We start from the raw sequence: 24,087 nt of genomic DNA on the forward strand, positions 1-24,087 counted from the left end.
GTAATATTCCACTATATGTATAGACCACATCTTCTTTATCCATTCATCTTTTGATGGACACCGAGGCTCCTTCCACAGTTTGGCTATTGTGAACATTGCTGCTATAAACATTGGAGTGCAGGTGTCCTGCCTATTTGGCAAATCTATTCTCATTTAAGCCATCTTATAGAAAGCCTTTTAGGAAAGGTAATTTCCAATTTTATAGAATAAGAAACTGAGGTTTGAGATACGACATATTGGTTGAAGTAAATAATAGAAAAATAACTACCAGAAGTGAATTTGAACTTAAGACATTCAGACTTTAGAAGTCATTGCCACAAACTGGTAGAAAATATCTACAAAACATACATCTGAGAAGGAACTTTTATCTAAACTAGACAAGGAGGGCAGCCCGGGTGGCTCAGCAGTTTAGCGCCGCCTTCAGCCCAGGGCCTAATCCTAGAGACCCAGGATCGAGTCCCACGTCAGGCTCCCTGCATGGAGCCTGCTTCTCCCTCTGCCTGTGTCTCTGCCTCTCTTTCTCCAATAAATAAATAAATAAATAAATAAATAAATAAATAAATAAAATCTTAAAAAAATAAAATAGACAAGGAGCTCTTAATACTCAACAAGAAAATGAACAACCCAATTAAAAAATGAGCCAAACCTTAATAGACATCTTACCAAAGAAGATACACAGATGGCAAATTACATATGAAAAGATACTCCACATAATATGTCATCAGGGAAATGCAAATTTTAAAACTACCTATTAAGGGTAGTTTAAGAGGTGCCTGGGTGGCTCAGTCCTTCGAGCATCCAACTCTTGTTTTTGGCTCAGGTCATGATCTCAGGGTTGTGAGGTCGAGGCCAACATCAGGACATGGAGCCTGCTTAAGATTCTCTCTTTCCTAGGGCCTGGGGCACCTGTTAAGCATCTGATTTCAGTTCAGGTCATGATCTCAGGGTCCTGGGATCAAGCCCTCCATCGGCTCCTTGCTCAGTGGGAAGTCTGCTTGTCTCTCTCCCTCTGCCTGTGCCCCTCCCTTTGCTTGTACTCTCTCTGTCTCTCTCAAATAAATAAATAAAATTTTAAAAGAAAAAGATTATGTCTCTCTTCCTCTGCCCCCACCCACCCCACACACTTAAAACAAACAAACAAATGAAAAACACCCATTAAATGACTAAAATACAGACCACTGACACCACCAAATGCTGGTGAGAATGTGGAGCAATAGGAGCTCTCATTCACTATTGGTAAGGATACAAAATGTTATGGACATTTTGGAATACATTTTGGTGATTTTTAGAAAGCTTAACATACTCTTACCATTTGAATTAGTGATTGTGCTTTTTGCTGTTTACCCCAAAGAACTGTAAACTTAGTTCCCCACAAAACCCTATACACAGATGTTTTTAGAAGCTTTATTTGTAATTGCCATAACCTGGAAGCAACCAAGAAATCCTTCAATAGATGAATGGCTAAACAAACTGTGGTACATCCAGACATATCATTCAATACTAGGAGGAAATGAGATTTTAAGCATGAAAAGATATGGATGAACTTTAAATTCATATTACTAATTGAAAGAGACCAATTTGGAATGACATTCTGGAAAAGGCAAAACTATGGAGACAGGAAAAAGATAAGTAGTTGCCAAGGGCAGTGGGGGGAGGTGGAGATGAATAGTCAGAGCACAGGGGATTTTTAGGGTGGTGAAAATACTCTGTATGGTATTATGGATAAATGGATAATGGATAAATGCCATTATAACTTTTTCCAAACACATAAAATATACAACACCAAGAGTGAACCCTAATGTAAACTATAGACTTTGAATAATTACAATGTGTCCATGTAGGTTTATCCTTGGTAAAAAAAAAAAAAAAAAAAAAAACACCATCCAGGTGAGTGATATTGGTAATGGGAGAGACTATGCCTGTTTGGAGGCAGGGAGTATAGGAGGAATCTCTACTCTCTTCTCAATTTTGTTGTAAACCTTAAATTACTCTTAAAAAAAAACAAAATCTTTATAAATAAACAAATAAATAACTCTCATGCTTTTCAACAACATAAGCCATTTTTACATATATATACATTCATATATGTAACCCCTATTTTATATATGTACTTATATATATAATAGTTTAATTAAACCTATATATGTTATATAACATATATTTTATATATATAATAGCCAGTGGGATTTTTAGACATGAAAATTCTTGTATCCCAACCTTTCCCTATCCCTAAGCATTCAGATTATACCCTCAGATATGCTATATTTATTTAAAGGTATAGAATTAATTAGTAAAGGAATTTTGGCTTGACTTCATTTTGAATTTGTGAGCCTGTTTTGAATTTCTGCATCTGCAATGATGGAATGTCAGAGAATTACAGTCTAATGTGGCCAGGAAAAAACTGAATAAAGCCTTGAAATAGATTTTGAAATGAGTCTCAGTTCTTCATTAGATTAGGTTAAAGCAATCTTGTGATTGAGAGATTACCATTATGTTTAGGTTAATTAACTAACATAATGTATGCAAATCTAAATTTTTTAAGGTAACATTTTTCAACTATAAAGTCAAACAGACCTGCAACCTTAATCTTTTTTTCCATTTCCTTGCAAAATAAATACCCAAATGATAGTATTGATCCTTTTCAATTATATAACCATTTGGTTTCATATACATTATCTCAATCTCACTGGATGTTCATACCAACTCTGTGAGAAAGAACAGATTGTATTACCCTATTTTGTGAATTGAGTACAGGTTCTATTACACCATTCTCTCTCTAAATAAGACTGAAATACAGAAATTCTAAGTGATTTTGCCCATAGTCATTGGACAATTGAATGATTCAGCCACCCTGGATCCTCAGCCTTCTGACTTCACATCTTTTGTGTAAATTTAGGTTATGAGTCCCATCAAACATTTACTTTAGCCCTAAATTATTGAAATCACTCTCTGAGTAACTTTTCCCTTCCAAGGGAAAAGGGAAAAGCCCTACAGAGACTGCCTGGTGGAGATAGAGCCCCATCTTTACTCCCTTGTATTCCTTTTTCTGTGCCTGTTCCTATGTGCATCTTTTGTCTCTCTGATTGGTATATATGTTCCTTTAGGATAGACTACTATTTAATCCACACTGGGTATATAGTGATTCAGTTTCCTCTTATTATGGAGACAAGCCCATTTTTTTCTTCCCAGGTCCTAAAAATAATGATCATTGGAATGACAACAGGTCTTGTACCTGTTCAGTACAGTTTCGAAGCCAGCTTTTACTTACTTTTAATACTTTTAACCCTTTGAAAAGTCCATTGAGGTAGTTAAGGCAGGGATTACTCGCCTCAATAAATGGAAAATTCTGGCTTAGAATAGAGAAATGACTTCCCCAAGTTCTGAAGGTTGGGCAATACTTGAGAATTGAGATTTCTCTGGCTCCTCATCCAAGTCCCTTTCCGTTACCCTAAACTGCTTCTCACTATCAGTGACATTTACCATCATTATTGTTTCGTTACCAGAGGATTTTAGGGTGGGGGAGGAAGACTTTTTAATGAAAAATATTGTGAAAGTAACATGACTTGAAATTTAGCCTGTGCTTCTTATCTAAATTAGCTTTTTTTTTAATGTAATGGTATTTTTTTTAATAAATTTATTTTTTATTGGTGTTCAATTTACCAACATACAGAATAACACCCAGTGCTCATCCCATCAAGTGCTCCCCTCAGTGCCCATCACCCAGTCACCCCCACCCTCCACCCTCCTCCCCTTCCACCACCCCAGTTCGTTTCCCAGAGTTAGGAGTCTTTATGTTCTGTCTCCCTTTCTGATATTTCCTACACATTTCTTCTCCTTTCCCTTATATTCCCTTTCACTATTATTTATATTCCCCAAATGAATGAGAACATATAATGTTTGTCCTTCTCCGATTGACTTACTTCACTCAGCATAATACCCTCCAGTTCCATCCACATTGAAGCAAATGGTGGGTATTTGTCGTTTCTAATGGCTGAGTAATATTCCATTGTTTTTGTTTGTACTGAAATAAAATAAATTGAGCCAGTTGTGACAAATGTTAATAAATATGACTGACGTGGTGCAGTTTTGCACCTGGCTGGCTCAGTCAGTAGAGCATGGGACTCTTGATTACAGGGTGCTGAGTTTGAGTCCTACACTGGACATAGAGATTACTTTAAAACATAAATAAGATAAAATTATTAAAATAGCAAAGGTATGCGTACTTTACCCCAATTTATTTTTTTTAATTTTTATTTATTTATGATAGTCACACAGAGAGAGAGAGGCAGAGACACAGGCAGAGGGAGAAGCAGACTCCATGCACCAGGAGCCTGACGTGGGATTCGATCCCGGGTCTCCAGGATCACGCCCCGGGCCAAAGGCAGGCACTAAACGGCTGCGCCACCCAGGGATCCCACTTTACCCCAATTTAAAGAAAAAATTAAAAACCTCTAACCAGAATAAAGGAAAAATAATCAAAAGCAAATGATTTTTATCATTATAATCTATATGATAGCACACATATCACATGATTGAAGATACCTGTGTATCTGTGGCATTTGCATTTTTCATTCCTATATTTGTCTTCAGGTAATTAGCTTGATTATAACATTTTTGAATTGTAGTTATGACCAACCCACTGTTGTGTCCTTGGTTAGTATCTGTGAATTTACAGAAATTTGGGCTTCCTCATAAATCAGTTTAATTCACACTTCCCCACAAGTTGCCAGTGAATGTTTTCAGTGTGCTAATGGAAAACCTATTTTATTTCTAATAATAATAAAAGAAACTTGATATCATCATTACATTAAATACACAAGTGTGTCATTTCATGAACACCAAAGAAAAACACCCTCTTTTGGCTATTTAATATTGTTTTAATTCCTCTAGGTAGACAAAAGTGACATGTACTCATATTTGCTCACATTTTCCCAAATTTAATTTAAACCTCAAATTAGTTATTTAATATCTGACCCACTAAAAACTTCTGTAGGAGTAAATATATTTGGCCTTAATTGTGTTGGCTAAACTAAGCAGATTCTTTGGGTAATATTTTATATCATAATGGTAATAAAAATTAACTGAATTAGCTCAATGTTTGTGTGCCAGATACTGTGCTAGGTGTTTTACATATATTATAGATTAATAAGCTGTAAGAATCTGATATTATGTATTAATATTATTAAATCATAAATGACATTGTTACCATCTGTAGAAACTTTTCTTTTTAATGCCTTCAGCAAACACTACTCTAGGGTACCCTCCAAAAAAGATTTATTAGAGTACTGTCCTGGGAATTCATAAGCTGAAGTATTATTCTAATTGGAAAAGTAACAGACACACTGGTGGTAGGTGAGGGTGTGGAGATATACATGATTAGCTTTATTTTAGGCCTCTTACAGTTTCCTGGAGCACTAGTCTTTTGTCTTATGAAAAATAACCTTGACTAAAAATAAACTATTGGGACTACATCAAAATAAAAAGCTTCTCCACAGCAAAGGAGATAATCAACAAAATTAAAAAGCAGCCTACTGAAGGGGATAAGATATTTGCAAATGACATATCCAATAAAGGGTTAGTATTCAAAATATTTAAAGAACTTAATACAACTCAACACCCCAAAACAGATTATCCAACTAAAAAATGGACTGAAGTCATGAACAGACATTTCTCCAAAGAAGACATGCGGATCACCGAGACACCTGAAAAGATGCTCAACATCACTCATCACAGGGAAATGCAAACGAAAACCACAATGATATATTATCTCACACCTGTCAGAATGACTAAAATCTAAAACACAAGAAACAAGTGTTGGTGAGGATGTGGAGAAAGGGAACTCTTGCACTCTTGGTGGGAATGCAAACTGCTGCAGCTAGTCTGGAAAACAGTATGAAATTCCCTCAAAAACTTAAAACTGCCATCCAGCAATTGCACTATGGGGTATTTGCCCAAAGAATACAGAAATACTAATTCGAAGGGATACGTGCATCCCAATGTTTACAGCAGCATTATTTACAATAGCCAAATTATGGAAGTAACCCAAGTGTCCATCAACTGATGAATGGGTAAAGAAGAGGTTTATAACTATTTCATATATAGATGAAATATATATATATAACTATTAAATATATAATTATTATTCAGTCCTAAAAAAATGAAATCTTGCCATTTGCTTTACAATATAGATGGAGCTAGAGGATATATACTAAATGAAATAAGTCAGTCACTGAAAGACATACCATATGATTTCACTCATATGTGGAATTTTAGAAGCAAGTGAGCAAAGGAAGAAAATAGACAAACCAAGAAACAGACTTTTAACAATAGAGAACAAACTGATGGTTATCAGAGGGGAGGTGGACTAGGGGGATGGGTGAAATAGGTGATGGGGATTAAGGAGTGCACTTATGATAAGCACTGGGTGATGTGTGGACTTGTTGAATTACCATATTGTACACCTGAAACTAATATAATGCTGTATATATTGACTATGCTGGAATTAAAATAAAAACGGCTGCCAGGACATTGGCAACTGAGTTGGTGTTACAGCCTTTGTATTACTTACTCCCTGGGCACTGTGAGCAAGCCAGACATCATATCACCTTATAGGTGGTATGGAGGAGAAAACCAAGGTATATGTTGGTAATCTGGGAACTGGTGTCAGCAGAAGAGAGTTAAAAAGGGCTTTCAGTTATTACGGTCCTTTAAAAACTGTGTGGATTGTGGGGAACCCTGGGTGGCGCAGCGGTTTAGCGCCTGCCTTTGGCCCAGGGTGCGATCCTGGAGACCCGGGATCGAATCCCACGTCGGGCTCCTGGTGCATGGAGCCTGCTTCTCCCTCTGCCTATGTCTCTGCCTCTCTCTCTCTCTCTGTGTGACTATCATAAATAATAAAAAACAAACAAACAAAAAAAAAAAAACCTGTGTGGATTGTGAAAAATCCTCCAGAATTTCCCTTTGTGGAATTTGAAGATCCAACACATGCAGAAGATGCAGTGCAAGACCTGGATGGGAAGGTGACTTGTGGTTCCAGAATGAGAGTTGAATTACCAACAGGCATGCTTTGGAGATCTGATTTTGAAAATAGATCACTTGCCCAACGTTCATTTGGTCCCAGTGAGAAGTGTGGCAAAAAAGGACATCATGCTTATGATTGTCAGCAGAGGGGAAGCAGGTTACAGTCTAGATCATATTTAAGATCCAGAGGTAGGCGATACTCACACTCATGTAGCAGGAGCAGGGAGAGAGGTCAAGATCAGGATCTCCTCGACCAACAAAATCAGCTTCACACGGAGGATCTAGGTCTGGTTCTATAAAAGGATAAAGATCTCCATCAAGGTCAAGGTCAAGATCCAGGTCTGTTTCACTGCCAAGAATCAAAGTTCAGATCTCTATCTACAAAAAGAAATCATTCCCCATCAGGAAGTCCATAAAGAAGTGCAAGTCCTGAAAGAGTGAAGTTTTCAAGTTCACCTTTTAGAGAAAAGTTATTTCGTTTACATTATTATAAGGGATTTGTGATGTCTAGAAAGTTTAACCTAGGAAGGTTATTTCAATCATCTAATCAAAATGGACCTGGATTATTACTCTATAAATTCACAGCAATAAGATAATATAAATTTTTGTTGAATGTATTAACATCTTGTGGTTTGAAAATGTGGATTTTTATTTGACATGTTTAAGATATTCCTAACTAGAATAAAGAACTATAAATTAAAACTTAATAAAAGTTTTATTTTATAAAGGGGCAGCTGGGTGGATCAGTCAGTTAAGCATCTTTGGTTCAGGTCATAATCCTAGCATCCTGGGATGGAACACAGCACCAGGCTGGTACCCTGCTCAGCAGGGAGTCAGCTTCTCTCTGCCCCTGCTCATACTGTCTCTCTTTCTCTCACATAAATAAAATCTTAAAAAAAAAAAAATCTAGAAAATATCAAAAGGGTCTTTTGTGAGACCTGGCCTCATTTTGTTTGCAAATGGTGGATTCTTTTTGCAGATGTGTCTTGCTGAATCAGGGCTATCTTATCCCTGCCATCGACTTACAGTGGGCAGAAGATCTTCACCTTTGCAGACCCGGGAGCAGTCTGAAGAGGTAAGCCTGTTTGCCAAGCTTTCTGGTGAATAGAAGGCCTGTCTTCCACTACCTGCCCATTTCCTATTCTTTTTTTATCTGCCACAGCAATGAATAGATAAAGTTAATGTAGCGTGAATAAAATCTCAGTAAATTCTTGAAGGCAGAAACTTTTCATGCGAGTTTATTGCTAATGTGCTCCTTCTTGGTCTCTAAGTTTCATGTTTCAACAGACCAAATTCAGGTGGATTGATAGAAATGAATTTTACTTAGAATTGACAGGTTGACAAAAGGATTTTCTTCGTTGCCTACTCTATAGTTGAGTACATTTATTAAGACCGATCCTGAAGGTTCTTTAACTCATTGAGTTGGAGCGCAGTCTATTAGCCAGGTATTGTGCTTGATACTAAGTAACAAGGATGAATAACAATGTATCTACCAAAGTGCTCAAAGTCAAAGATGATAGACAAGTAAACTAATAATAATGGCAAAATGTAATAAGAGCAGTGATAGCACATAGAGTGCTATAGGAATAGAGAAGAGGGGGAAGATGAGATTGAACATGTCTGTGTATGGGATGTACCTGTATGTGTCTTTGTGGTCTGAACAAAGTTAAAAGGCGATATCTTTTCCATCGCTACAAATAACACTTTGTGTCTAACTATGCCTTTGATTATAAGGGAATGGGAAAGATAGCTTGGATATTATAATTTATCTGTTTAAAAAACATTTATTGAGCTCCTACTATGTGCTAAGAAAAGTCATCACTGTGACTTAAAAAAAAGCACATGTCAGAAAGGTCATAACTAAATAGCACAGAAAAACGTTATTTATCTCAGTGTTTTTCAGGCTAAAGGATGATCCAAATATTCAAAAGGTTGGGCTAATCCAAGAAAATTTTTCCCATTTACGTTCTATACAAAATATGGTTGCGAATTTTTGTTTAAAATGTGTATTTGGGACATTCATTATGGAAGCTGCTACAGGACTTCTAGCCATCCTCTGAATATATATTTATATCACTCAAATATGTGAAATAAAAGTGAGACTACATAAGTCACATTCTGGTCCATGATCATCCTGTGAAAATGAAAATCTGCAACTCTGGTTTTTAACATATCTTAGAAATCCACATAGAAAGAAGGGTTTTCTCCTGCTACAAATATTACTGTAAGTGTTTTCTTGGGCCTCTAAAAATGTTAATTTCCTTTAAGGAACCCACACCATTTTATTTGGCATTTTATCTCACTAATCCTCATGAAAGGAAACATGATACTGAGAGTCACTAATGGCAGAAATTACCAGAAATAATTTATTGAAATATTTCTTTCTAGTGCGTGGTATGTTTTTAATACTAAAGTAGTTATGCTTCAACCCTCTTACGGATAAATCCACTATGTTAAATGGTGGCCAACTTGCTCCACCCAAAATTTTTAGCTCTTTCCTTTGAAAGATGACATATACCTGTTTCACTTCATTTTATTTCCTTCTCTCACTCTCACTATTACATGTGTCCTGTCAGGAAAAAAAAAAAGAAAAAGGAAAAAAAGTCAGTGTCATACAATAAGAAATAGTGTTTATGAGGCAGCACATTCTTTAGGTTAGTCAAAGTAGAGTGGGGTTAGTGAGGCTTTGATAAACTAAAAGAGCAACAGTCTTGGGAGCATCTTAAAATATGACTTTTGGAATGAAACCATTATTTTTCCTTCCCTGACTGACTGTAAAAATCACCTTTTCAGGGGACTGGTGAGAAATGGACAAGGGTGACTCAGGCTTTTATGCTGTCATAGAATTATCCAAACTGGAAGGGATTTTTAAAATTTTATTTCCACTCTTCTAGCTATTCGTCCCTTGTTCATTTAAACATTTAATGTCTTCTAGGTACCTGTCATTAGGACCACAGTCTGTATGCTGAAAGACCTCACTCAAATATCCTCTCAAAATATTCCTATATTTGATTTCCTGTAACAAGGCAACCAGTTCCAATTGTTGAACAGCTATAGGTCTTGATATCTTTCATATATTAAACTGGAACATGTGTCCTTGTAGCTTCCACCCAGTGGTTCTGCTTTTTTTCCAGTTTTAACCCTTCTACATGATTTCAGGTTTCAGGACAATTACCATTTTTCTATTGATTGTCTTAAGCCTCAAGTTAGGAAGAAGACTTTTGAGACCAGTAGTTAAATTTAAGCTTTGAATTTTATGGCTTATAGTTATGTGTCCTCTACCTAGGGGAATTTTGGTTCTTACATCTTCCTTCTGGTCCTGCAACTACATTTTTTTAATAATTCACCTTTTTTTCTTACTTTCCCAGCCTTCCCTTACTCCCCAGCCCCCTTTTAATGATCTTTCCATATCTCAGTACCTAGCTAAATACCTTCCTCTTCTTTTTCTAGCTGCCTGGGTGGGACAGAGTAAGGACCCATGGACCCAGGCCTCTTGAGAATTGTCAACTCCTCAGTTGATAGTGGAAGAGGGGGGAGTACCCCAAGAATAAAAAAAAAAACTTCAAATGTAATAAACGCTAGTTAGTTAGTTAATAACTTCAGTTAAGGAAACATCTTTTGAATGTTCACTGTGTGCTAGTCAGATGAATATACCTGGTAATTTTACATTATATAGTGAAAAAATCGAGGCAAGCACAAGATACTATGGGAGCACAAAGGTGGGGGTTGGAGGCATAACATTCAAGAATGTTTGCAAGCAAAAGCTATATCTGCCTTATGTATCTCTGTAGCCCTAACACCTAGTGTAGTACCTGGCATATACTAGCCACAAAATAAATATTGGTGCGTAAATATTTTTTAAAGAAAAGAAGAAGGGGAGGAGGAAGAGGATGAGGAACAAGTTGAGGGAGGAGGAGGGGGAAGAAAGACTAGAGGAATTTTTATCCAAATCAAATTATAAAGAATGAGGCATAGTCAACCAAATGAAGAAACATGGAAATAGTATTTCATTCAAAGGAAACAACATGATCTGATGCAATATACACAGAGATGACTGTAGGTTGGTGTTTATGCAAATAAAGTGGGAGACAAACATAAGAGATAAGATTGAAGGTGAATAGGTCTTACAGGTCAAGTTGGGAACTTGAATTCTGGGCAGCCATAGAAGGCTTGTAAGTGAGAAATGATTTTCTTTCCCCAAATACGCAGTTCAGAGAAGACAGCTTTGGCTGCTGTGTGGAGGCTAGATGTAAGGGAAACAAGATTGGAAGCAGAGAAATCAAATATGAATCTGTTATTCTAGCTCAATTAAAGGATAATGGGATGTCCAACTAGGACATCATTTGTAAAACTAGAGAAGGATATGGGTTCAAGAAGTATTTTGGAGGTAAAATCAGTAGACCTGGTGACTGATAGGATTTGTGGGAGGAGAGAAAAGGAAGAGATTAGAATGATACCTAGGTTTTGATTTAAGTGGCAGAAAAGATTCATTCAGTTTTCATTCAGTATATTCTGATTGCATGCCCCTCTATGCCTAGTACTGATCTAAGTACCAGGAATATGATTGTGAACAGAGCAAAGGATCTTATACCTAATAAAATGAAATTGAACATGGATAATTGCCAAAAATCTGTATTTCAGTTTTTAAAACTTGGTGAGACAAACTAAATGGTAATTGGGTTACTTCTGAACATTTCCATTTGAAGGCCCACTGCAGACTAACTCTGCACAAAATTGAACTTACCATATCTCCCCCCAGAAACCTATTTTCTCATCCATATTAGTGATCAATGTCAACCCAAGCCAAAAACTGCTCATTTTAATCACTGAGAGACCTGCTATTCTTTGAAACTCGCAAATGATACATTGTGATTTTTGTCACCCTTTCCTTTTGACTATTCAAATAAGGATATTTTTATGTCTTCCTTTAGAGTGGAAATTTCATGAAAGCCTGAACCATGTTTTATCTCTGTATCCCTAGCTTTTAACCTGGTGCTTTGATATAATTGGTGAAAGGAACATCTGCTTCACTTACAAGCTTGCCTTAGTGCCAAGTATATAAGGAGTCTAAATTTTGTCTCAAACAGTTTGGTTCTCCCTCCTCTAGGAAGTTTCCTCTGATTTTTCCCATTCCCTGTGCATTAAATACTCTCCTTGAAACTTACCTGTCATAACACTTATCACTAGGTATTATAATTTTATTTATTTATCATATATGTGTGTGTATATATAAATATTATAGAGTGCACCTTAAGAAAGTATAGACTATATCTTTCCAGGCAATGTGGCATTTACTAGGGGTTTGTAAATGTTTGTTAAATGATAATGGGAATAAATGAATACCAATAAACAGCCAAAATAGAATCATGAATTTTTTTAGCTGTTTTTCAAATTCTGAATAAATAAATTCTCTGGATTCAAAGAGTTTTAAGGCTGCCCTGGCTGAACCAAGAGATTATATATTCTCATCAGCAAACACTAATGAAAAAATGATTGTTTATCTCATTTTTTAGAAAAAGCTTCCCTAACCTGTTAGATGGCTGATAAGAAAATGTGAAGAGATTGGGAGTTCCTTATACATAATTAAGTAGCTCATTCTTGCAGATACTTCAATAATTCATATTTGAAATATACTTTTTCAACAAAATTGGCTCTTTAGATAACTCCCTTTGAAGGTGTTGTAGGATTTTGCTTTCCGGATCTTAAGAGACTTGGGAATTCTACACTTTATGAAGACAAAATTAATAATTGGTTACATAGGCACAGATTAAAATCACTATCCTAGTATAGTATGAAATTATTTTGTTATGGAAAGGGGCTATTATTTGATGGAAGACTGGATTAGGAGGAGTTTCAATATGAAGGAGTAAGGCAAAAGAGTGAGAAAAAAAGATGTCTGTCTTCCAACCCTTCTTTTAACCTGATGCCTCTTGAAGGGAAAAGTGAGTGTTAGGCAAGACCAATGAAGGCTGAGATGAGAACTTAGCTGATAGAAAACGTGACAAGGTTCATCATACTGGACTTTTGTTTCTTTCCACCAGCCTGTGAACCTGGCTAAGTATCCTACAAGAGCATATAGTGTACCTCTTAGATCCTGCACCTTACCTGTTCAAGAAACTGAGCCTCAAGGTTCAGGGAACTTCATGCTCCAGATATACGCATGCCTGAAACACAGAGGGAATTCAAGCACAGAAGTGATCCTAATAAATGTGTTGTTTTGTAGAGGAGGCTCCCTTACTACTTTGAAATAAGAAGGGGCTTTTGAATTTTTAAGCTGTTAAGTTGCTGAAACTAGGAGGAGCACTGTGCCCTACAAAGCAAAACACTTAGATTAGGATCATAAATAGAAACAAGGTGTCTGTAAGATATAGTGGTGTAGTCAGAATAGCAGATAGACTGCTTAGGGCAAGGACCATTCATTTTTACTCATCCAATAAGTATTTTTTTGTTATCTTCTCTACTCAAACCAATAGGAAGACTTTCAGATAAGAGGGAAAATGTTGCAATTCTGGGCATCAGTGCTTGGTTATACCCAAAGAGGAAATGCTAAGCTGAGTCAAATGGAGTAAATATCTTGGCTTCTTCATTTGGAGCTGTTAAGACTTGCTAGGTCAGTAGATTTAAAAATTGTTCCATAGTGTCCTGAGACCTTTCTGAAGTACCCAACTATCAAAGAGATATGAGAAAGAAAAGGCCAAGCTCAGGAACATTAGACTCCCTCTCCCTGCATCAACTAGAGTGGCCTTAGTTTGTCTATTTTATGCACATGTCTATTGTAATTTTACATAATATTTTGCCTTGGGGCCATGGGAAAGCAGTAACCCTGTGAAAAGAAATTTGAAAACCATTGATAAGAAGATCTTTAAAATCCCTTCTGGTTTAAAACTCTATGATTTTATGACTAGCCAACCTCTAACATCCCTTTAGCCAAGTTTTAGGAGTCTTTGATTCTAAGTTTCTCTCTCTCTCTCTCTCTCTCTCTCTTTTTTTTTCCCTAAGTTTCTCTTAATGCTTTTCTGGCAAATATTTATCTCTAAGGTAGGCTCTTCTTCATAGGCCAGAATCAAATAGTTTCCCCGTTTTCGTAGCTTAAGTACATAATGCTGTATTTTAAAAGATAGAAATTTCATTTATCAAACAGTCTTTATGTATTGAACATAGTACAGATAGGCATTTAGCCAGATATCTTGCTGGGACCCCCTTCTCATCCAAGGCATAAATATTTGTCAGTATTCACAGTTTGGATGTTTTAGATCTCAGTATTTTTGAAATTCCATTCTTACCTAGAGATTAGCAGCTTAGTTCATATTTTGAAGCTGGTGTTTTTAATTGTAATACTTTAAATCTCAACTGATGTTGCTGAAAACAAAATAAACAGAATATGTTTTGTTATTGTTTTTCAAGACTTTATTTATTTATTCATGAGAGACACAGAGAGAGGCAGAGACAAGAGAAGCAAGCTCCATGCAAAGAGCCCATTATGGGACTCGATCCCGGGACTGCCCTGAGCCAAAGGCAGATGCTCAACCACTGAGCCACCCAGGCATCCCTAAACAGAACATGTTTATCAGTGCCCAGCATGTAGTAAATTCTCAACAAATATTTATTGGATAGAAGCACTTCTCATATTTAATAGCCTGCACTTTACAAAGAGCTTTTTATATAGTATATTTCATATTATCTCCAATAACACTCAGAATAGTGTACCATATTCCACTAATGAAAAATTTGAGAACCCTTGCAGTAAGGATGTGGCAAGTTTGAAATAGAGATTACTGTGAGCTTTTAAAAGACTCTTATAGCTTGCTTTGTCTTTGACCTCTCTGATTATAACCATCTCCACATTTATGAGCACTTAATTGTATACAATTTCTGGGGATAAGACAGACAAAAATCGCTGTCTTCATTGAGTTTGTAAGCATTCTTCATTTTCCTTCAGGTTCCAACCTGGTTTAGGATTATCACAGCAAGTTTAGAAATATACATAAGCCTTAATTTCTTTTTTTTTTAAGATTTTTTAAAATTTATTTATTCATGAGAGAGAGAGAGAGAGAGAAGCGGAGACACAGGCAGAGGGAGAAGCAGGCTCCATGCAGAGAGCCTGATGTGGGACTCGATCCTGGGTCTCCAGGATCACGCCCTGGGCCGAAGGCAGGTGCTAAACCGCTGAGGCACTCAGCGATCCCCATACATAAGCCTTAAAATGAAAAATTTACTCTAGCAAATGGATTCTTATTTAATAAAATTATTATAATACTTATATCCCGTTGTGATTAGAAAACTTATATTTTGGAATTTGATTTCCTAAAGTCAATATAAAACTAATCAGGACTTTTCTTAACTAGCAAAGCACCGATGTTCATATGGTTAGTGATAGCGATGGAGATGATTTTGAAGATGCTTCCGAATTTGGAGTGGATGATGGAGAAGTATTCGGCATGGCATCTTCTGCCCTGAGAAAATCTCCAATGAGTGAGTATTAATAGATCTTTGGGTCTAGCACTATAATTCTACTTCCTACTGCAGAAACTTATGAAGAACAATGAACTTAAAAATCTCTTACTGACTTTCCAGGTTTGAAGAGAGAAAATATAACAAGTAGACACATTATTCATTAGAACCACAGCCTCTTTAGTTTTGGTTTTATTAAGCTCAACAATTCCCAATGCTTATGTAAAATTCATTAAAAATGCAAGGGAATGAGTAACTTATGTTTCACATATGTAATTATTATGAGTTTCTTTACTTTAAACCTTGAGGTGGATAACAACTATATCTTCTATGACTGTACTTTTTCCCCCACATCTTAGTGGAGATATCAGTTTTAAGAATAATATCATTTTTCCATTCACTGGTCCCACCTTTGGAAGGAAAAAAATGGTAAACTAAATGTGCCATCCCCTTCTTTTTAACTTTACATGATATATAATCACAAGTGGTACTATATGCAAAATTACCATTAAAATAAATCCTTAAATGGCTCATTTACTCAGTGAAATCAGGGAACTCCCTTGGGCACAAACAGATGTGATATTTACTTAAAATTGACCATCTTCCTTATAAATAAGATTGTTAAAAGAATTTGAGATCCTTTCTTATATAATTTAATCACAAGATGTCATTTTAAGAAAACACTGGAATCCTAATTGATTACTGACACATTTGAAATGCTTAGCCGGATTGTGTCAGTTGGCTTTCCAAAAATTATGAGCTTGGAATTTTTTCAAGGTTCTTTTTTAAGGTTTTATGTGATCTTCTAATGTATATCAAGTTAAAATGTCTCCTCAAATATATCACAGAAGTTAAAATTTAATTTTATTTTCTCTTTATTGATTAAATATATTTCTTATATGTGGGATTAGATGTTATGTGGTTTGTTTTTTGTGTCTATTTGTTTTGTTTTTTTTGTTTTTGTTTTTTCTTTTGTTTGTTTTTTAGTGCCAGAAAACGCAGAAAATGAAGGAGATGCCTTATTACAATTTACAGCAGAGTTTTCTTCAAGGTAGGGTTAGGACATTAACTACATAAAACTGATGTTTTTTAATGCTACTGTAATTTTTATGGGGCAATTTTAATCATAGATTGTCTTTAATTTCTCTGTAAAGTATTCAAAGGATACATTTATCAGTTTATATAGTCCTGGTAGTTTAACACATACTATTCAATGTTGGATAACTAGTAAGCCATTTATGCCACTTCAGAGATGTATTCATCTTATCTCTATATCTTTATAGAAATAAAATAAATGGATACTAATTAATATATTAATAATATATATCAATATATAATTTATGAGTCCCCATATTCCGAAAGGGACTAGGTTATAGGATGCTAATTTTTGGTATATTCTAGGATAAGTAAAATATCCTTTAAAATATTAAATATAAAAATAATTTTAAAATTTTAAATATAAGTGAATTTTTTCTTTTAATTTTTGTTTTTGAACTGTTATTCTTAAGAGTCTAATTGAAATGTTTTGTATGCATTAGAGATTCTTATAAGGTGTTTAAGTAAAGAAGATTTAAATTTTTAACCCTAAATTTTTGTTTTGTAAATGATATTTCTCTTTAGTTCTGGTTTCCAATGTAATATAATTTGGAAACTTTGCAAAAGATGTAATTTTTTCCCTCTCTGTTAGACTTCCAGAATAAATAAACTAATAAAATGAAAAGTTAAGTTTACTGTAAGGAAAATCTTAGGAAAGTAGATAACCAGGAATTGCTACTTATAAATGGTATGGTGTTTTGTAGCACTTATTAATAAGTCCATTTGCTAGATGTTCTTAAAATTACAATATTCTAATATTATCAATATAGGCCAAGAAGAACTCTATGAACTAATGAAGCTCATTCCCAAACCTTTAAAAGAATGTTTGATGTTTGGTTTGTACTTAAGAGGCATTAGTCCCAACATTTACTTAAAAGATGCTAATTAGACTTGTGAAACTTTGAGGCAATTTGAAATGTATTTAAATTAATAGACATAATTTTTCTTATAGATATGGTGACTGCCATCCTGTATTTTTTATTGGCTCATTAGAAGCTGCTTTTCAAGAGGCCTTCTATGTGAAAGCCAGAGATGTAAGTGCAGTTTTATCTTTTCTGATTAAAAAGTGCATCCCATAGGTTTACCACCAGGCCTTAGGCAATGCTTAATGTTTTCTGGTTTTTTCAGATTGAAGACTTGATTTTGTTTGTGGTTCATCTACCAGCCTAATCTTCACCAAGATGCCCATTTCAGAGGAGCAATAGTATAATAGGGTGTTGCTGGCCCTTATAGATGGCCCTGTCAGACTCTGAAACAGGAGTTTTTTATAGGGGAACAAAAAGTAGACATGCTTAGAAGGGACTAGGCTACATGAGTATGTTCTTTTCAGTTACCTGATTGACAGGGTCTTGGTAAAGGATTTGTCTTTCAGTCTTTTCCCAAAATGATTCCAGCTAATAGGATATATTTAATAACTGCAATATTTTTATCTCAAAAGTCACTTTCAACAGCAAAAATATAGAAATGGGCATTGTGATCTTGAAGTCAAATAGATTGGCATTTATAGCAAGAATTCAGAAGGTCCATTTTCACCAAGAAGATTCGAAGTGATCACTTTGTTTATATGTTGACCCAGTAGCAGAGACCTTAATAATCTGGCTCCTACCTATCTGCACAGTTTTAGCTCTTCCCATTCCCTATTTTACACTTAATAAATCTAGCAATGATGTTCCATTTGTGTTTCCCCATAATCTTACTCTTTGTTCATGCTTCTCTGCTATAAGGAATGCCTTCATTCTGCCCTTTACCTGGTTACCTTCTACTCTTCCTCTGAGACTTAACTATCCCTGACTCTCCCACTATCCTCACTATTGTTCCTACCCCTTAGTACTTTTAATAATACTCTCTGCTTGTCTTACTGTTACATATAACATATTGCTTATCATTCTCTATTCTCTATATACAAGTCTTCTGAAGAGATTTGATTTTCTTTTTGGCAGTGACTGTGTACCTTACATCCCTATACATACTAAATACTCTAATAAATAAAGGATAAAAGAGTGGGAAGGAAGAAATAGTGTGTAGATGAAGTAAGTAGAGGGAAAGTTATTTGAATTGAAGAGGGCAAGGAATTTTGAGAATAAAATGCAAGGATGCCTCTGAAATTTCTAGTTTCCAGTTTATCTTAAACTCTGGCATAAAGAAAATTTGATTTTAAGTAAATTTTAAAAATTGACAATAATCAGTGATCAAACTTAGAGCAATAATAACAGTTTAATGAAGTGAAATAAGAAACACAAATAGTTTTTTACCATAAGAATAGTGGAATTGCCCATTACAAATGCTGTGCTAATCTATTTTTAATTATTAAATTTATATAAAATGGATGTTATTTTTGAATAAGTATTTATAATAATATAGTTTATAGTTTCCAAAATGCAGGTTTATGGAAAATACTGAAAAGCAAAAAGAAAATATTCTAACACAGATTAACAATTAAAAGTATGATACATACTCATTCTTTCCATATTTTTAAATGTATTTTGATGAATGTTTTTATGTATATTTAATATTACTGAGTCATGTTATAAACCTGTTAAGATAGTTTATTTTCATCTTTTAATATCACATGGTCATTTGCTTAATTATATTTTATAATATTTAACCTTGTAGTAAAACAATTTTCAATACAGGAAAAGTAAAAAGAACATTATAATAAACACCTAAATCCCATATCCCTAGATTTAATAACTAATAACTTTGCCATATTTGCTTCTTCTATTTGCAGGCATCCCAAAGTTTTAATGGAGATATAAGCCTTAACTTAAAAGTTTAACTGCCACACATTTATAAAAGAGTAGCATTTGAAATGTGATTATTTACATTTTTTATCCTTACTTAGGTTTGTGATTTTGATGAATTAGTTTTTTATGACAATTTTTTGTTTTAGTTCTTCTTTAACTGAAAATGGCCCACATTGACAGGAACAGAAAATTAATATAAAATCTATCATTTGAAATATATAAAAATAAATATAAAAAAAGTTTCACATGATTTTTTAAAGTTTGTAGCAGTTAAATTTTTGAAATGATTAAAACTTAAAACTGCATGAAAATATCTATAATATCTTTTTATATTCAATATTTTTTGTTAAATTACATATTTTACACCTAAAAACATCTATTTGTAACAAAACATCACATGTAACAAAATTAACAGTAATTCTCTAATATCATCTAATATCCGTGCATATTCAGCTGTCATATTGACATATTCATATACCAGCTGTCTCCAAAATGTCTTTTTAACTATTTTTTTGAAACCACAGTCTACTCAAGGATCACAAATTATATTTGGTTGTTAGATTTTTTTTTTTTTTTAGTATTTATTTATTTTGAGAGAAAGAGTGTGTGAGAGAGCATGTTGGAGGGAGGCGCAGAGGGAGAGAGAGAATCTCAAGAAGACTTTGGGGGAAGAGCCCGTTGTGGGGCTCAGTCTCACAACCCTGAGATCATGACCTGAGCCAAAATCAAGAGTCCGACGCTTAACCGACTGATCCACTCAAGCACCCTGTGGTGGTTAGATTTCTTAAATCCCTTTTAAACAAGCACCCATCCTCCCTGCCTCCCCGCGCCCCCATAATATTTGCTTTGTGAAGAAATAATCTAGATGGCTATTTTATACTGTTCTAAATTCTGGATCTGTATAATTGCTTCCTTGTGGTATTATTTAACTTCTTCTATCTCTGTATTTCCTGAGAAGTGGATAGTAGGTCTAAAAGCTTTATTATATTCAGGTCAAAATTCTTTTGTAAGACTGCTTTGTAAGTAATACTGGCTACTTCATTAAAACAGGACTCTAATGGTTATAGAATCTCTCCTTGTATGACCATGCTACGATATTTAAACATTTATTGGACATAAATATAGTTGAAAGTAGTTGAAGTAATTGGAAAATGTTAGGGACTTTGTGACTTAAACTATAGCTCCCAAAATAGGCATAGATATCTTTTAAATCCCATTTAAAAAGCTACCATAAGATATATTATGTATACCTTAAATATTATAACTTTAAATGAAGAAACTTGTGTAAATATACAGTATATAATAGACAAAAGAACTTTTACTGTGTTATATAATAAATTGGCACTTGATGATCCCCAGAGGAGAATAAATTCCTGCTTATTTAACTTGTAGATATTTCTAATGAAACAGTTGTTTGCCTTTGATGAGGGTCTTAGTATTTTAACAAATGAAGGTCCATGTAATTAAATGTTTTGCTTCATGTTAGATTTGTACCGAAATCCATTGACCTCTTTGGACTCCTAAATTGTTTTTATCTTTTTCCCCTTGTCCAAGACTTTTTTTTTTCATTTATCTTTTACAAGTCAAAGAACAACAGTTCATGCATTATTTACGACATTACTGTAAACTTAAGTAAAACTTATCCACATGGTGGATAAATTATTCAGAATTAAATCTAAGCAGTTACATTTATTATGACCATCAGCCAAGTTACATACATATATGTTCTTTACATACTTATATTTATATATATGTCCATTTATATATATATATGTCCTTATATATTTGTGTGTGCCCTTTTAATTAGAACTGTGTATGCATAGAAATAGTACTGCTACTGTAGATCTGTATGGTGCTGTATGGTTTATAGAGCATTTTTCCTATATGTATCTCATTTGAACTTAGGGACATAAAATATCAATATTCCCATTGTATAGATGGGAAGCTCAGAAACACAACACAACTTAACCAAAAGCACATCAGTAGTAAGTACTAGAGGCCAAATAAGAGCCCAACTCTAACACAAGTAAGTATGATTTACGTTGTATCACTATATTTCAGTTTTCAACAGTAACTACTATACTGCAGGATTCAGTTATGGAAAAGAAGTTTCATTTCTCCTTTTCAGATTTCACATTAGAGAGTTAAAGCAAATCTTTTTCAATATTATTTTTTAAAACTTGTGAGTGAATCATTTTTAAGAAAACAGTTTGCTGATGTTCACATATTTGAAAAGCAAGTGTGACCAATACTGTGGCATTCTGACTAAATTTCTTTCATCTTAAATATCACATGTTTAATTTAAACTGTGGGAGGCACATTAATTTTACCAGGGCAACAGATGAGCCTCAAGCACCAGCATTATTCACTTGAAGTGAGAAATTGAGTTCCAAGAGTAAATAAAAACAAGATTGAAGGTTTAAATCCTCTGCTAGGCTTTTTGAACTTATATACTCATTAAATGTTTATTGGAGTGGTGGGATTACAAAGGATTTGGGGAGCTTCATCAACTGGTATATAGTTAATCACTAAGTAAAACACTACATTTGATAAAGTGTTTCTCACGATGCCACATTCAATCCATCTTAATGAAAACTGCTTCAAACTGATTTTGTTTGAGAGCACTTGGTGATGAGAGTGCCCATAGTTCTTTCTGCCTTTTTCGTGAGGAATTTAAAACACTGTCCAAAGCAGAGCTCCAACTTCAATACAACAGGTATTCTAAGGTCTTGTGTTTAAGTGTATTGTGACAGTTTTGACTTCTGGCAACTGGTCCATCAGTTTTATGTCTCCTCTCGTGTTCACTCAGTTGAGGGCTGTAAATATTTATCACACGATTGCTAAGGACCTGCAGTAATAGAGCTTCCTTGCCCTTGAGATGCTCATAGTCTAATGGGGAAAGATAAAGCAATAGATTCATATAGTATACTATGCTGTAGAAGCAAAGAAGAAAGGTACTTCATCTACCTTAGAAAGTTTAGGGAGATTTCTTGAGAAGGTGTATCTGAACTGAATCTTATGAGTCACACTTAGCAGAAATAGTCACAAATAGCAGAATTTTAAACAGAAAAAAAGGTCAAAAGCAAAGGCAAGATTAAAATGAGAGAACTATGACCAAAAAATTAAGACCTAGAGTAAAAAATGCAAGATAGAGAGTTGGATTGCAAGGCATGAGGCTGGGAAGATCAGCAGGGGCCAAGGTATGGAAGGGGCTGGCATTCTCTGGCATTACCTGTCATTTAAGAGATATTTATTGAATAAAGCTTGTATTTCATCTTTAGATAAGTGAGAGCCAATGGTTAGTCACTGTAATTAAGGTTGCAAAAGCGTTAGCACTGGCCACACCATGATTCCCTAGGAGTTTCTTAACAGACTCTTTCTCCTTCTAGCTTCCCCACCTCTCATTCTTGCTACCTTTGAATTCTGTACAAAACAAAAAGTACACTTATAGAATGATTAGACATTTGTAGTAACTAAAAATCAACAGCAATAAAAATCTCAGTGCCAGGGTTTATCTCCCATGTGAAGGATTGTTCCTTTCCTAGCATCCCCTTTGATATCAGTAATCCTGTTATACTTCCTTAGATCTTGATTTCAGACTTACTGATGTTTCCAAATATTACATGTAAGTTAAGGAAAGCAGTGCTTAATTCTGAAATTCTCACTCAGTAACTCTGTGGCCCCAAACAAGTAATAAGCCTATTTCTAATCTCAGGACAAAAAAAAAAAAAAAAAAAAAAAGAAAGGGAGATAATAATATGGTTTTTTTGAGGATTAAATTAGGATGCTATCCATAAATGCACCCAGCATCATGGCTAATGTGCTGTGAAGCAGTTTTAGACTAATTTGAGACATGTTTGTAAAATAACAAAACTGATTTATTCATGCAATTCATGAACTAATTCTAAGAACAGTTCCAGAAAGGAATTTTGAGAACCACGATGAGCATTTATATAGCACTAAGTTCTTTGCTTTAACAATATTTGCCATCAGTTTTATTTACATTTACTTTTTAATATCAGGTCATTTTAAAATAGTGCTGTTTCTACTTTATCATGTTAAAAAGAAATCTAATATCACTGATCTATATTTTTTAAGAAAAATAAGTTCTACACAAATCTGAAGCCACAGCTATAGTGATTGAGTTCTAGCCCTCCATTATCCAAAAAAAAAAAAGAGACAAACTTATTTGTGCTTTAGAGAATATGCCCAATCTGTTCATCTTGTCTTTGTTTTCTTTTCAATTTAAATTCCTTAAAGGCAGACATTGTCTCCAGAGTAATTTTATATGACAGCTATGACAGCATCCTGCACACGTGGGAGATAAGAACAATGATGCTAATATACTTTGTTAAGTATGTCCATTCTACAAATAAAATATTTGTTGTAAAAAAAAGAAAATAATGTAGGTCCATTTAAAGTAAAAAACAAGTTACCACATAATCTGAAGCCTGAAAATAGTCACTATTAAATGTTATTTTACTTTTAAATGTGATTTTTTAAAAATCTCCAAATATGTATATCAGTAAAAAAGACATGTTTTATATAAATGAAACCATATCAAATATGCTGTTCTATAATGAGATGTTCCCACTAAACAGTATATTGTTAGCACCATATTTTGAATTTGCCTCTAATTCTCCTGAGTTATATCACAACCTCCTGATTAAAATTCTAAAAATTTTTAGTGTCCATAGTTAAATGATTTTTAATTAGTTAAAAATTTAATAAATTACTTTTAAGATATGCTGCTTTGTAAAACATTCTTCTCAATGTA

At 34.4% G+C, this 24,087-nt stretch overlaps 1 protein-coding gene and 1 pseudogene across 5 annotated transcripts in view; both read left to right on the plus strand.

Moving 5' to 3' along the window:
* FAF1 (Fas associated factor 1) overlaps positions 1-24,087 on the plus strand; it is a 461,294-nt gene that overhangs the window by 304,659 nt on the left and 132,548 nt on the right. For all 5 annotated transcript variants that reach the window (XM_025991860.2, XM_025991862.2, XM_025991861.2 and 2 more), the window contains 4 exons: positions 8,000-8,095; positions 15,366-15,492; positions 16,459-16,522; positions 17,519-17,600. In XM_025991860.2, coding sequence (XP_025847645.2) covers positions 8,000-8,095; positions 15,366-15,492; positions 16,459-16,522; positions 17,519-17,600 — 369 coding nt within the window. The remainder of the gene's footprint in view (positions 1-7,999; positions 8,096-15,365; positions 15,493-16,458; positions 16,523-17,518; positions 17,601-24,087) is intronic.
* On the plus strand, positions 6,915-7,616 carry LOC112914924 (uncharacterized; annotated as a pseudogene).

The sequence above is a fragment of the Vulpes vulpes genome, chromosome 10, assembly GCF_048418805.1.
Source record: "Vulpes vulpes isolate BD-2025 chromosome 10, VulVul3, whole genome shotgun sequence".
Taxonomy (NCBI): Eukaryota; Metazoa; Chordata; class Mammalia; order Carnivora; family Canidae; genus Vulpes; species Vulpes vulpes.